The sequence below is a fragment of the Ornithodoros turicata genome, chromosome 5, assembly GCF_037126465.1.
Source record: "Ornithodoros turicata isolate Travis chromosome 5, ASM3712646v1, whole genome shotgun sequence".
NCBI lineage: Eukaryota > Metazoa > Arthropoda > Arachnida > Ixodida > Argasidae > Ornithodoros > Ornithodoros turicata.
This window is the reverse complement of record NC_088205.1, coordinates 4711881-4727910: the sequence shown is the minus strand read 5'-3', so window position 1 is coordinate 4727910 and position 16030 is coordinate 4711881. Positions and strand designations below refer to the sequence as shown.

The 16030-nt window shown below is 44.0% G+C and overlaps 1 protein-coding gene, 1 long non-coding RNA gene and 2 other non-coding genes across 4 annotated transcripts in view; 2 read left to right on the top strand and 2 right to left on the bottom strand.

Moving 5' to 3' along the window:
* The window catches only part of LOC135393815 (uncharacterized), a 327498-nt gene that overhangs the window by 55213 nt on the left and 256255 nt on the right, over positions 1-16030 (top strand). The window lies entirely within an intron of this gene.
* Positions 1-16030, bottom strand: part of LOC135393814 (cell adhesion molecule Dscam1-like) — a 221588-nt gene that overhangs the window by 52231 nt on the left and 153327 nt on the right. The window contains exon 5 of the mRNA XM_064624093.1: positions 6906-7196. Within this exon, the coding sequence (XP_064480163.1) occupies positions 6906-7196 (291 nt within the window). The remainder of the gene's footprint in view (positions 1-6905; positions 7197-16030) is intronic.
* On the bottom strand, positions 1122-1193 carry Trnas-aga (transfer RNA serine (anticodon AGA)). The gene has a single exon. It is a non-coding gene; the product is annotated as a tRNA-Ser (tRNA).
* Trnas-gga (transfer RNA serine (anticodon GGA)) lies at positions 1215-1286 on the top strand. The gene has a single exon. It is a non-coding gene; the product is annotated as a tRNA-Ser (tRNA).

Below are 16030 nucleotides of genomic sequence, written 5' to 3'. Positions count from 1 at the left end.
GTAACCGCCCCCTGGTGGTTGTGCAGGACTGGGCCGAACTGAGTAGCCAAAGAACTGGGGGAAAGGACATGTTGCCAACGTCAAGTTGCCAGCTCGCTTGCATTTTACTTGTCCGTTCAACTATGTTTGTCTGATTTTGTACCAAGAAAATAACAGAGCGCCAGAACACCTCAGACTGCCAGACACCACCAGAGAACTGTATACGACAAAACGCAGGATGAAAACGCAACAGTAGTTAATTAAGGTAGTCATGCCACATCTACCAGTCTGACTACCTATACTTCCTTGCATAATGACTCTTTCGGCGGCGCGAACATTTACGCTTCACACACTGCCATAAAAGGGGAGAATTTAGTCCTATTAGACCGACTCTCCTAAAGCACGCGTTTAGAGCTCCGCCAGGTTCCAAAACGACAATAAAAACTTGAGCACAGTTCTAAAACAACGCTTAACTGCCGACATTTCTCTTACTCAATTTACGTTTCTCTTACACACCGTATATGTGGCACCGGGCCTAACGGACCTGTCTTTGCCTCGTCCACATAACGTCCTCTTTTTACAACTCCTGCGCGTTGTCGCTACCCAATCAACCTTTACGATGATGGCCTTTCCCAAAACATGCTTTTACAGCTGGCCCGGCCATTTGTCTCATTTGCAGGGCCTCTGAAACCACGTTTCCGTGCAGGTCCCGCAAAAATGAGCTCCGGGATTTGGGATCAACCTCTTCCAGAATGCCCGCGACGTGCTCGGTGTGCGTTCCACGTCTTCCCGGGGACGCACGGCCTTCACGTAAATTACGGTAGCCGTTCTGAACTGTAGCGTTGCTCAGAGAGCTTCGATACATGGCGCAATTTAGCTCACCCTCGTGTTTTCTTCCTTTATTCGTCGGCTCTATATTACCGCTTTCTACCGCTTATAACGGTGACTGTTCGTTGTGTTGTAATTCGTTTATTATGCTCAATACGAACCCCTTTTTGACGAGGTGAATACGGTATTTAGTCTAACAACGGAATGTTAACAACGAGATTTGGCCGAGGCAGACCAACACTTAGGGACGACACAGACAAGTAAGCCTCAAACGCCCAGAAATTAACGAATGCAAACAACTCAGGGAAAAGAGGTGCTGACGCCAGGAATCGAACCTGGGTCTTCTGATTTCTGGTCAGATATGCTAACCGCTACACCACACCAGCATGGCTTAAGGGAAACGGCGTGCTGGTGTGGTGTAGCGGTTAGCATATCTGACCGGAAATCAGAAGACCCAGGTTCGATTCCTGGCGTCAGCACCTCTTTTCGCTGAGTTGTTTGCATTCAACGGAATGTTGACTGCGCAAGAACAAGAACCGCGCCGAATAATCGTGCAGGTGATATACCGAGTCGACATGGCTAGCGATGACGGTACTGCATATGGAAAAAAGCCGCCAAAATATCGCTTTAGAGGAGATACTTTATCTGTGTGCATGGCAATAAAAAAGTAAAAGCAAATATTATATAAAAAAAAGGAAAGAAAACAGTGTTGGAGCAGAGCAGCTGCCACTACAGGCGCCTTCAGCTCTATGTCACTTGGTTTGGATTCTGTCTTAGAGACGCAGCGAAGGTGTTCAAAGCGGCAGTGTACGTCGATATCTTTTATATCAAGGTGCAGAGTGCCTTCAGAGCCTTAACTTCTTGGTGCTACGTCTCCCCATCTTCCCATCACTTTACAAAAGAAGAAAGGCCTTCGGTCGAGGGCTTGGAGGGATTTCTTCATTGTTGCTCTTGCTGGCTTGTAGTCTGGGCACTGCATGACAACGTGAAGTGTGTCCTCTGGCACCTTGCGTCCGCTGCAGAGGTTCCAGTTCACGATGCCTAATGTGTGCTTCGTCGTCGCGGTGTATAAAGTACCCAGACGGATCCGATGAATACCTGCCTCGAGGCTTCGGCCGACGTCGCGTGAGATGACTGTTTGTGAGTCGGAGTCTTTGCGGGTCATATAATCGGACTCCCGCTGGACTTGTTTCCATGCCCTGTTTGATCTTTTGCTTGTGGATTTTCTGAGTGATCTCTTCGCAATCTTGGAAAAAGGGATTGCAGACAACTTGGTTTCGCTGAGTGTGGCCATAGTTCAGCCTGTCCGTTCACTCGTACTGATATTTTCAGCGCTCTTCAACGTAAGAACGGAGATCTAGCAGAAGTACATTATATTGGACGTTTACGAATTCAATCACAATAGTCAAAGCTAATAATCACTAACCCTAACCACTAATGCAAGCATAATTGTGCGTCGCCCTCATACACGCAAAACATTACACAGGCAGGAGTCAGGAATCATTTGAATTCATTCAGCATTCAGGCCCTAACTCTAAAATACAAAAAGGATGCAGTGATAGCGAAGTGGATGGTGGGTGTAGTTGATTGTCCGAGAGCTGATGATGGAACCAAAGTGAATGCTGCGAGGGACGCGCGAGGGACGGCCTTGAATGTCATCTTTATGTAATCTTTATGTATATATTCACGAGGCATGATTCAGTACGAAGATGTATTCGATAACATGAAATAAAATAATGGCACCAAATATATGAAATACTGACAAAAGCAGTAGTATGGATAAAGTAACAAAAAATCTTTATAGAAAATTCAGCTACTTCAAACTGGGAAAGGAGGGTTAACGAGAATAACCAGGTTACGGAGAAAAACACGACCTTCTTCGCAGGAAAGATGTGAAATTAGTATTTACCAATTAAGCCACAGGACAAACACCGTGTCGCCTCTCGTGATCGTAGCGGTGCAAAACCAACTATTATCATCGGTTTAATTCGCGTAATTTTTCATGTGCTATGCAAAAGTGCGTCGTGAACGCCGACCGCTCCTCCTCCCTGAACTCACAGCCTTATGCGATGTGAGTAGAAGACATTATGTTACTAGAAAGTAACGTTGTAATGAGTGAGCCAAGTCAACAATAGAAGGAAAAACACAACACACGGCCCACAACGCCCAGTTGCATAGTTCAGCTTCCATCATTCAATTGAAGTATTCAACTAGGCGTTGTGAAGCTTTCGTTGTGTTTGTCCTTCTTTGTTTGGCTGCATCATACACTACAACATTACACGAGAAAGATGCCGCCCACTACGAATGTGTTGGTCTGTGTGAATGTGCGACTGACGGGCAACCATGTAAGAGAGAATGTGTTGAGGGTAAGTGTCGTGTTTCCTAGCGTGACTTGGTAGGTTGAAGAGAAGAGTAGGTTTCCCACTGCTGATGCCGTTTCTTCAACTGCTACCATTCAACTGCTAGAAAGTCTGACAACGTTGCTGCATGAACCGGCGGTAACCACGTTAACGAACAGTTACTAAAATTTGAAGATAATCTTTATACTAAATTTAAGAAAGAGCACCAAAGCCTTCACATCCACATCAGTGTCAAAAGCGATAAAAACACTACTCGACATCAATACAGAAAGAATACAAAGCAACGCTGTCTTTTCGTCGAACCGCAACACTATATACCGCGGATCAATTCCGAATAAAATCTTACACGTCCGAGCTAGAATTATACTTCGTGCTCCCGAAGTTTGACCATCGGTGCAACATCTTTCGTTCTGCCCACGTGTACCTTTGCACAAAACAAGAGAAGAACAAGGAGTGAGCAAAGAAGAAGAAGAAGAAAAAAAAAAGGAATGTAGCTTAAGCTATAAGCAGAAAAGACCATTAAGACCATCACTTACGGCTTAGTGTTTCTTGAATTCCAAATATTTTATTGAAAAAGTGATAGCAAAAGCCGACTGCAAATTGAAAGAACATTAGGACGCGTTTAAAACATTCTGATACATTAATTATACGACAGCGCAAAGAAAGAGCCGTTTAATAGCTGCGGCAGAGCTGTGACGCCTGAGAATTCATTCATATTTAAGAAGAACGAAAATAAATGATGTACAGTACAATGCCATGGAACAGGATTCAGAACGCGGGCCAGTCCTGCTGAGGAGTCAGGAGATCAAACACTCCGCGCACGTTAAAATTGGGAATCGAGTCACGCAGCACAGAAGGGCCGCACGGAATGCTTCGTGTTGCACGTTTTGACTTTGAGGCACCTTTCTTCCGAGTTTCTATTAAATTTCAACTTTTCTTCAATTGGTACACTCCGGGGTGCTAAGTAGAAGTCAGCCAGACACTTTACTGAAGAAGGGCTCCTGGCGATTTGTACTCAGAATGGCCACAAGGCGACTTTTCTGTGTTATTTCTTAAACAGACTCGCAGAATTTAGTGGTCGCAGTGGAATGTAGCATTTACTGTTGTAAACTCTAAAAACAGGACTTCGCTGTATAACGGTTGTGGTCCACCAAGCACTTACGATGATACCGATCAGTTAAACAGCATAGCTACAAATAATAATAATAATAATAAGTAAATAAAAAAGGATGTTGTCAAGGAGACGACACATAACATGTAGGAGCACGCGTCATGCTTCATCTGAATATTCTGAATCCCGACGCATGCACGTCAAAAAGTTACTGCTGAAAGTCGATAGTAATTTCCTTCCCTCCTTCACACAGCTGCCTGCATGTCTGCATAAAGGCGTGGAGTTCCCGTCATACTTGCAACTGATAGTACTGAGGACAAATAATTCAATTATGGGGATGATTTAATTTCCTATGTGAGAGCTACACCACGCAGCAAGGTGGCAACAAGCCAGGAAACGCAGAAACTCCGCGCAAGTGCACGTGCAAGACGCGGACATTCGATCTATGGTGGGCCACCATGTTCGATCTGTGTAAACTTCGCAGTGAACTTGTTGTGCTACCCCTTCTTTTTTTTATATCGGCATTAAATATACCCCCCCCCCTTTCCGTTGATATATTAGAATGGGTCAGAAAACCGTTCTCAAAAAAGACAGACGCTGTCTCATCTTCCATGAAGTACAGACTCTGTTCGCGAGATCGGACCCCGACCTGCGAGTTTACTCTTAACGGTCTCATAAAGTGCGAAGTCGTCAAAGTTTAACTCACTCTTTCGTTATGTCTTATTCGCTGAGCTCGACAAAATTTAATAGCTTATATATTAACGGGAGAAAATATAAAAATATGTTCCCACCCGTTTTTGTATAACCTGCCGCCCACAGTGCCCCATGTTGCCGCACGCTCCACCTCGCTTGAATAGACCAATTTTTCTAACCTTGGACGAAATACAAAAGTGCACTTTGGGTCCATCCAGGAAGTACTCTATCTGGAAATCTTTACGTTTCTTTGCTTCTTCTTCTTCACAGGCTGCGTTCTGGGTACTTCTTATTTTCGCTCGAGTTTTACGTCGTGCACTTTTTGTTCGTGTCATTTCTCGATGCTACCAAACGTTCCTCCGAGAGGCACGGAACTAAAGTAACAAAAAGGAGAAACATAATATTTACAGCAACAATGGCTTTTACGCGTACGCACGACCTATAGCCAGCCGAGATATAAAACACGATAAACGAAAAACAGACCAAGATGTCACGGCAAACAACCATCCAATCACACAGAACCCGATTTCTGCATTAACGTCCGACAGAATCTCGTCTTTTTCTGCATACGTCCACAATAATAAAGAGGGAAACACACAGAGAACAGAACAAGAGCACTTTGGTCAGTCTTATTTCGTGTAAAAAAAAAAAGCAGCGCTTTGGGAGAGCACACTGCGGTCGCCGCGTTTTTATTATTAATGCAAAGCAGACGTCGCTGCAGATTGCAAACTGCGTTTTACTCTCCCCTTTCCAAACTCATCTTCCGATGCAGCCACTCAAAAAAGTTTGGGAAATGCTAAGCGCATGTTTGCTCTTCGCCAAAGTGAAGCACGAACACATGGAAACAATATATGAGGTCAATCTTTGAGGTCCACAGGAAAGTGGCCGCAACGGATATTGCTTTGAAACGGACGGTTGCCGCAGTAAATCGATCAGTAGCTTTGGAGGAGCGCCGTCTCTTTGATATGCAAAGTGCATCAAGAGTCAGTTGCAGCCTCAGTTTTCCCACTACGCCTCTACTTTAAACTTTGCGGCAGTTGTCATTTGTTCGATGTACGAGTATTCAAGCGATGGCTTCATAGGGCTATCACCGGGTAGGTTCGACAATCAGTTTTAGGGCCACCTGGTCACTGAAATTGTGTGACCACAATAGTACGTAACAATGTAAGAAAAGAACGATTTCACGATACATGTACTATGGTGGTTACGCATTAAAATGCTTCTCGCTATCTCCATATTTTACTCCAAAATGCTTCTAATCTGTTTGTTTATTTTTTACAATGAATATATGACATGAAATGCAGTGACTGCGTGATTACGCGAAAATTAACACATAAAGAGGAATGAAGAAAAAGTGCAATTATTTCGTGATTTTCTAATATGCAACATAGAAGACAAGGACACGATTGGTTATAAACAAGGACGAGACGTAAACCTGCATACTCTCAACTAAGCGAAAATCTGCAGTGATAAACTGTAGTTCATTTGAGAGCAAGTTGTCTTTGCATTTTAGTTCCCCTTTAAACCTGGGAGAAGAGGTACTAACAGCAACTTGTTTTCAACCATTCAACCATTCAAACATTGAAATCATTTTCAATCATTGACATTGAATTGAATCATTCAGAATGAATGATTCTGAATGATACACTGAAGTAATGATTTTACTTCCTGTACCAACTACCCCGGTTACCCCAGATTCTGCCTGGCTGACCTCTCCTTTTTACCTGCCTCTTTTCTTTCGTAATAAACATATCCCCCCCCCCCTCCCGCTTTGTCTCGCTAATCTGCAACGATTTCGCGCTATTTCAACTTTCTTCATTTAACAAGGGCGGCATAAGGGCTTATTCGCAATGACAACATGATTTTTAACCACAGACCCACGCAAAATTATGCGCCACACTTGCTAAGTACTTTTGCTTGAGATCAATACTCACCCGTGACATGTAGTTGCGTCTCCATACGATCTTCTCCAACCGAGTTGTTTACGACGCAGACGTATTTTCCTGTATCAGCGATGGCGGCGTGGCGAAGGATTAGCGTTCCGTCAGCCTGAAGGAACCTGCCCCTGTCCAGGGCGACCTGCCAACCGCCCTCGATTCGGTACCAGGCATAAGAAGGCACCGGGTATCCTTGCGCAGCACAGGGTACTTTTACCGTATCTCCTTGCCGAGCTCTCACCACTGGACGTCGATCAGTCAATCTTGGTGACGTGTTTACATGTGTATCTGGAAAGAGCCACGGGGATAATCCATTATTATCAGTGAGGTTATAGGAGCCCAAGCAGCACAATGTACTGAAAGTCGAGTGCAATAGGGGTGGACGGTATGTGTCTTATCAATGTTCTTTAGTTTTACGAGTGTGTTCAAGGCCTTCCACCTACCCGTCCACTACTATTGCACTCGACTTTCAGTACATTTTGCTGCTTGGGAGTGGACTGTTGAACTCTGCAGCGATGGTGTTGATATCGTAGGCTTCAAAATTGCGAGCACCTTACCTCTTTGTTTTCGCCACGAAAGGGAAGATATGTGGCATTAAGGCCGAAGTTTAACGTAGAGTACCGAAGCTTACTATTAAATACTTTAAGGTAGCCTGCTGAAACTTTCAATTACATTTTTTTTTCTGAAGCTGCAAATCTATCTTATCATATCGTACAACTTGCTGCCGTGCCTTACTACTATACTCTTTAAAAAAAAAAGGGGTATACAGTAACTCCTTTTTTGGGGAGCACACTCTTGCCACATATATCACTCCCTTCGGAGTGTACAATTACTCTGCAGTAGTGAGTTAAAGGGTCTCCTCCCTCCCTTCAGGGAGTGAGGAGACCCTTCTACTTGACTCCTTGTGAGACTCCTAGTCTAGAGACTCCTGGACCTAGTCTCTTTGTGAGACTCCTAGTCTAGAGACTCCTAGACCTAGTCTCTTTGTGAGACTCCTAGTCTAGAGACTCCTAGACCTAGTCTCTTTGTGAGACTCCGTCTTGAGAGTAATTGTACTCTCCAAAAGGGGGTGATATAAGTGGCAAGAAAAAGGAGTTAAAGTGCACCCTTTTTTAAGAGTGTATAACATACCGCCTCCTGGATGTTGTTACGTAGAAAATGATTCTAAAAGCACTGTCGTTACGTGACAACATACAGGGGTAGATACATCTATACACAGTGATGGGCAGTACTTGAAGTACTCGGTACTTAAGTAGCACTTAAAGTACTTTTGGGGGTGATTTCACTTTACTTCAAGCATTCCTGCTGAATAATACTTTCTACTTTACTTCAAGTACTTATCGCTGTACTTCCTGTTGAAGTACTTCAAGTATCCTTGTGAACCTTGCCGGCATCACATCTGCCTCCACCCCCCCCCCCCCCCCCCCCCCCCGACGCAACCGCTGTGTTCATTGTGGTGTTCACAGCCTTGCACCTCTGCCTATTTTAATCAGTTGACAATCCTGTCGGAGCCGATAAATGGGCACGTCTCAGCATGCTCTTCCGCGTTGTTTGCTCATGCACAGCTAGGGCCGTCAAGAGATGGGGGGGGGGGGGGGGGGCTGCCTGGGGTGACGCCCTGGGGCCCGTGCATCTTCAGGGGCCCGCAGCACCCAATGGCCATCGTAATCAAATAAAGAGAAAATATTTAGACTATATGTTAGCGAGACGCGAGGATGGAACCCGGGCATGACCCGTCACCGGGGCCCGTAATTTCACTCGCCGGCCCTGCTCATGCATGTCCTGTCTCTGTGTGCCTTGTATGAGAAGCTTCATTTGAACGTACGTATGTGCATATTGGCCGTCGTTAAGAAGTAAAAGGCGTGGCATGAGAACAGCATGTTGTATTTGAGGGTACTTGATGAGTACTATACAAGTACGTACATTTCTCACTGCTTGATACTTTGAGTTGATAAGAAAAAAAATGGAGAAATGGCTTGATACTTTACTTAAAGTACTTGGCATCGGGAGGACTTTTTACTGTATTTAAAGTGCATATTTTTGCAAGTACTTAACACTTTACTTGAAGGGCTTTTCCTGGTACCTTGAAACTTCACTATGTCTATGCCGGTGACTGAAAGTGCAACGCTGCGATTGCTTCACAAAGATGTGGCCATTGAGCTGTATGGACACCGTATCTCATATACAACTATACACATTTCGTTTCTTGAACCCCAGTACGAGGGTCGTGCTATGCATTGTCTAGTCGGCATAAGACGTAACCCCTTAATGTTAACCCTGTATCCTATGGTGTTCCTACAAGACCACTTTCTATAGCGTTAAAAGGTGGTGTATCCATTTCCTTTTCCTGGGATACCGCAGTGATGTGCTCATGTAAAACCGTCTTCTGCTTTCAGCACTTATATTAGTGCGCTTCTTCATCGAGTGGGGACTCTAGTAGCGACAAGTACAAAGTGTTGTCTTTGACGTGCTCACATGCTTTGCAGGTAGAGTAACGTAATTGACGTAAGTAAGTAGGTTTGTATCAACCGTTTTTGGAAAATTACAAGTAAACATGCGCAAGAACAACACATGAACACAAAACATGTGCTCGCATTTAAGTGCGTTGCCGATAGAAGGGTGAAAAGGCGCTACAATTGCTCTGGAGCAACGGAGAAGACACTTCAGACATTCGACACAAAGTGGCCACCATAATCAGCATCTGCGTTAAATTCCAAACCGATTTAGTTCTTACGGAGTTTTATTAGTGAATACACTGAAGCAAATTCTGATGAACGCAAACACCTTTTTCCGTCTAATTCTATTTCCGAATGAAAGACAGAAAAGAAAAGAAAAGCGATAAAAGCGAATGCTCAAGTATTTCTCTATGGCGTAGCGTACGGCAAGAAGAGTACGGCGCGAGCGACCTAATTTAGTTTCAACTTTGGAGCCAATCGAAATTTCAGAGTGGGGCGCTTTTATTCGTCTCGAAGAATAAAGAGAAGAAGAAAAAAAAGAAGACAAAAACGTAATAAACGTGGCAAGACAAGAAAAATAAGCAAATATTGGAGTGCGAAGACCCAGCCTGTATAAGTAGCAAGGAGGATGCGAAAGAGGACGGACTGAGCGAAGGAATGCAAATTCGCGGGGAAAAGAAATAATCAATGAAAAGCGTAAAAGTGAAAACTCTGTTACGAAAGGAGCCTCGAAAGTCATGCAGCATAAATGATAAGCCGTCAATATTGGAGGCGACAAGATGATGATTCGAAACGGGCTCGCTTCGATGCGCTCTTCCAATGCTATAGCACCCTTATTCCTTTGCTTGGTAATCAATGGGACGTTGCATTCGAAATACGAGAGCAAGACTGATGTATGATCGTAATGTACGTGAAAAACGATATTCTCTTTCGATGTGATTCATAGGACTGGTTATAGCGTTCGCGCGTGCCTTGGAAACGTGCCTGGAGTAGTGATATTTCACTAGTGTTGGATCCGGCTACCATCGACGCTTCGTACATTAATAACAATCATTCGAGAATTAAGTCACGAGACAAGCTTTATCTTGCATGACCCACGTAAAACAGCCGTCGGTTCAATTTTGAAAATATTAGTGTTATTCGCATGCATTGAAATCAGCGTGTGATATGTGTAAGGTTTCCGGTTTTCGGAATTTGCGGATGTCGATAGCGAACATATCCATAGTTATCCCGTTTATTATACCGTTTCATTTAGTCGTCTAGAGGGCAGAAAAGAGAAATTCCAGTTTTGCATGAGGAAATGTTGAGGAAATGCAAAATGTGCCCGAGCCTGTTTCCAGCGTAAATCTAGGGCGTATATTCTCGAAAAGGAGCGTGCTGCTACGTCGTATGGGACGATGATGATGTCGTGCACAGGTGTGTAAGTTCTACAAGTTTGTCATATCAGATATGACATTTACCGCGGTGTAAATGAATTTCGTGTTCTTGTTTTTTTTTTCTTTTTTTTGTGTGTTATGCTGCTCACCTAGGAATGCCAACTCGCGACTTTATCTCTGTAATATACAGTGTGTCCCAGGTAACTGCGAACATATTTCTTTAAGAAATAATATATATATATATATATATAATCACTTTTTTGGAGATGATGTCAATTGCAATATAGCATATGCTGAAAGGCACTCCTTAGGAGGGCACAAGCAAACTCCTAAGGCAATGTCCTAATTAACTTTTAATAATTAACTTTTTACTTATAAAAGTTACGAACTTGTCCCAATGAGAACATCTGGTCCCTTCGGTCACCTGACACTGTAGCCGTTTTTAGAACAAAATCCGTTCTATAGATCGTCCGCAAAATATTCGTGAAGGAACACCACATAACTGAGCCCCTGGTGAGCGTCGCCGCGCAGCTGTAGCAGACCACGGAAGTGACGCACATTGTGCCTCGTGTTGGAATTCCTGCCTTTCACCTCGCTGTCATTTTGGGATCCGAGGTTTATTTCCGCCACAAAAAATGTGTGCATGCCGGTAAAATGTCTCCTGACTGTGCTACAGAGTGCTGTCGACTTCCTTTTGGCAACGGGGGGCAAGGGTATTTCTTGGCGAACGACACACGGACGGGCAGCACAGACACTGCGTCAAACTTTTATTACAGAGACTACCCCACCGAGGCTGGCCCCCAAATCATTCCCATGAATGGTGACCTCATTCTCTCCAAGGGCTAGAGACTCACTGCTCACATTGCTGGTTGTCCCCTCTTGCGTTCGCCCAGCGTATGTTTCACCAAATCGAACACGCTCTACTAGTCTGTCGTTGCTTCTGAAACGCGGGAAACTTATCCTGGCCGTGAATCCGTCTAGGCCTACTTGGAGACTGGCGAAAGAGGACGAATAGTGCGCGGCACATTTTGTTGACGAAGACTTCAAAACAAATCCCGAGGTGAGCCTTCTCTATTCTCACGGAAACGGAAGGCAGAAATCTTCATTCACTTGGCGTTTCAGCGTCCGGTCCGTCTGATTCCCGCTGCGGATGATAATAAAAAAAAGAAGAAAAAAAAAGAGGAAATAGCTACGAACGCCTGAATCATCGGAGAAGTCGCCTTCAGACTTCCGCGAGGTCTCTGAATCTGACATTTTGATGCGTTGATGCGTTCATCTGGCAGCCGCCTACTGGAGCTCAAGTAATATCCGACGTCACGCGCTCCTCAGCTGCTCCCGAAATGCTTTGCGGCAGCGGGCGCGCTCCACGAGCTATCGTGTCGGGCGGGCAGCCAAGCGGACTCGTCATCCTCAAAAATACGTCCATCCTTACACCGTACTCACAAAATACTGGTGACACTTTAATTCTACGTGAAGTTTACACCTCGTTTAGTCCTGTTCTTGCAATCGCCAAATTTCATTTCTGTTCTCCTTTAAAGTAAGTGATTGTAGTCGTAACATGCGGCGATGCCAATGTGCCTGTGATTCAATAAAACGCTGCTTAACATTTTCGATCATGTCCTGATGTGTGGCGTCGACCGTATTCTAACAAGTAGAATTTCAAATAAGGTACAGGTAGAGAATGGTATAAGCGAAGCAAACATAAAGTGTGGGGGGGGGGTCGAAAAGTGTTTAGTAAAACGCGCAATGACACCGAACTTTATCATGGCAGTGGACGTTACCCCGTCGGCATGTAGATTGAAGGGCAGAACATAGTACCTGTTGACAAGAAGAGTGTTGACGTATGTCCAAAATTTTATCCTTGATTTTTTAGCTCATTATTCCACGATCAGAATGAAGGTTTTAGTGTGTTTGGAGCAAAACCCACTAAGACTGTGTCAATATGTGGTGTTATATGATCTGAGAAATAACTGCCCACTTTCTGTATCCACTCTTATTCCGTTATTGTACTATTCCACCCGCATACGTTGTTCTATTTCTTCTTCTTTTTTACGTCCCCGCTGTAGAGGGGAAGAAAAAAAAACGACAATGAAGGAAGAAAATAATTGAGAACATGAAGGAATATATTTAAAAAATAGCGAATATCTCTAATACATTACACATATTGAAGCTAACACAATATCTACAAAAGTGACAGATTAGATATGTTGGTAGATGAGGGATGCGTCAGAAAAGAAAATCAATTTCTTCGTTCTATTGTGTTATCCACGACTATTTATTAGGTAAATTTTTCATTAATAAGAGTGCTCGTGCATTATCCTGATTGGCCAGCGGCCTTTTCTCTCTCTCCTCAATTTTCCTGGAACGAAATGTTTAACCTATTAAGAAATAACAAATGTAACGTTATGCGTGCACGTCCGCTGGGCCCTAGGTTCGAGCGCAAGGGGCACGCAATGAGAAAAGTGCTCCGCTCGTACGCATCACCTTAAACCCTCATCACCTTTTTATAACAAACGGGGCTTCTGCGTGAACTCTGAGCATGCATCATCATTCACAATCTTCTCCCCCTCAAGCAATGGGATAGGGCGCCGCCTTAGCGGCGAAACATCCCACTACATTATCATTACTTATCTGTTGTTGTTGTTGTTGTCATGCGCATTCTTGTATGCCGAAGCACATTGCTTTGTAAATCTCAATCGCAATGCAATTAAAGCTATGCCGCCAAAGTGATCCACATGACCCGAACTTTGTAACTTCCTTACATGTTTGTACATTACTCGCGTAATTCCCCTGCAGGCACATGATACAAAACCTGGTATATACTGCTAACCAGGGCCGAATGAGTCCTACCCGGGCCCCCATCCTCACGTCTTCTACGGTGCAAGCAACTGTGGGGCCTTAGGTCGGGCGGGCCCCTGAAGAGGCCCGGGCGCGGGGCTCCATCGCCGGCTGCCCCCCCCCCCCTCTCGCCGGTCATGCAGTTAACCATACCGCATTCTCAAGAACCTCTGCCACACGTGGTTCCTCGGAGATAATGCAAAATTAAGACTGCTTGCAAAAAAAAAAGAAAAAGAAAGTCGCTAATTTCCTATCACTTCCCAGACGTATACAGGGTGGGCGCTCTAAAAGGTCAGTCACAGTTTCGTGCAAGACGTGATACTTCCTTGGCCGGTACCTGGTTGGCGCAGCACAGACTTCCGCTGCCTCAGAGTAAAGAATTTATGCCAGAGAAACCTACGAAAAAATTGTGGTTACCAAGCACTGTGCATCAAGACTAATACGACCACGCAACCTTTCGTCTCAATCCATCGGTTTTTGTGGTCGTATTTACTTCTTACGCGGTGCATGGCAACCACGATTTTTTTTGTGCGTTTCTCTGGCACAAATTATTTACTGTGTGGTAACGGAAGCCTGTCTCTCAAGTATATATAGCGTCACGCGCGAAAATGTGACTGACCTTTGATAGCACGCACCCTGTATAACGATCGTGACAAAGGAGAGCATAAAATAAACAGCTGTACGAGTTGTACGATCCGTTTAACACGGGGGGGGGGGGGATATATTTATTAGACGAAAAGGAAAAAAAAAAAACGGGGAAAGGTCAGCCAAACGGGACGTCGGCTTGCTATTCCAGAAATAAGAAATAATAATAAATAAATAAAAAGGAAAGATAAGAATTAAAGAGAGAAAGAAATAGGAAGGAATAAGAAAGAATTAAAGGAAGAAAATTAAGAAATAAGAAATAAAGAAAAAGAATTTCGAAATAACGAAAAACTAACAGATGATCAAAGAAGGATGAGGTAGATTAATGACAAAGATGACAAAAAAAAAGATGTTAAACGAGTCAAAAGAGTTTAACACGGGTGGTTCGTTAAAATTGCCAACTCTGAAATAAATACCGCCGCGGTTATAAACAATTACGAACACATTCGCGTTGACAGGAGACACGAATCCAGCGCCGTCGCGTTCAAAAATATTTATCCGCAGGTCGAATAGCGTACAAGAGCACTGGTTGTTTGTGTACCCCAGACTGCGTGCCCGTACTTTCCAGAATGAGAACGATGGAATATGTTCAACCCACACGCGGTCACCATTACTATAGGTAGCAACCTCAAGTATTCCCACCATCAATTACTTTTGAAAGACATGAAAGGGAGGATGTCGACCAATGAGCCTTCTACGATGAAGGTAATATTCAGATGACACGTCCTTTCAACGCTTTAATCAATATACATATATTCATGCACCAGTAGAACCGGGTGTAAAGAGAAAGGAACAGTAAGATAAAAAGCAGCGCGAGGCAGTAATGTTCTCTTCGCAGTAATGGATTTTCCCGTCTTCCTGGAGGGACGTCGCTTCCATCTGCATATTCTGCGGATTGGGATTTGCATCTGTTTGGGAACAAACCTCTTACCCTGATGGTCGTTATCCCGCAACGCTTATTTCATTCAAACGAGCTGCGCCATCGACATAAATTTTTGCGTCCAGATGGAAACGGCCATCTCGAATCCTTCGCGAACGAATAGGGATGAATGGAGATCGTTAACGCGCACCGCTGCACTGCGCGTACTTTGGAAACTTCTAGACTTCCAGTGTGACAGTGTTAGTGTCCTACATAGAGTAAAAGGGGAAAGAGGCTATCACTTTTTTTTACTAACAATTTTGCACGATGCCAGTGCATAAGATGTGCTTCAGAATGCCGGTTAGCAAATCATTCGTAAGAATCTAAATACATATGGAGTAAACTTGAGTGACATTGGGATAAATTGGACTAAGAAAATTAGAGGACTAACAAATTATTAACTCCGTACCATTGCGGAGTTAATTTGAGGCTACACTAATCCTAGCAAGCGTCATGTCAGCATTCTATGTCAGTCACACCTTCGCTTTCTCCTGTTAAAGCTATGTTGGGTTTAATGCCGTCTTGTGAGCAAATGTCATAGTTTCTGCATCAGCTATGGCATTGAGGGTTGTTTATTATTATGTTCTGTTCTCTGTTCCCTGTTGTCTGTTTTCACTGCCGTTCCTGACCCACAGACACTTTCAGCTTCGGCGGTCCAAGTGCATTTGTCAGGACGATTGTTATTAATCATTACGTATTCATTTATTTATTTGTTATTATTACTCCAAACCGAACCAAATTTGTGTCAATCAAGGGCGGACCAAAATAATTTATTTTATAATTCCTTCAAACGTAAGCCCTACTTCTCGCCTGTAGTCTTATACCCATCACTATGGGAGAACTCCAGCTGTAGCCCACTTGAATACAGTACTGCGGTCAAATACTGGA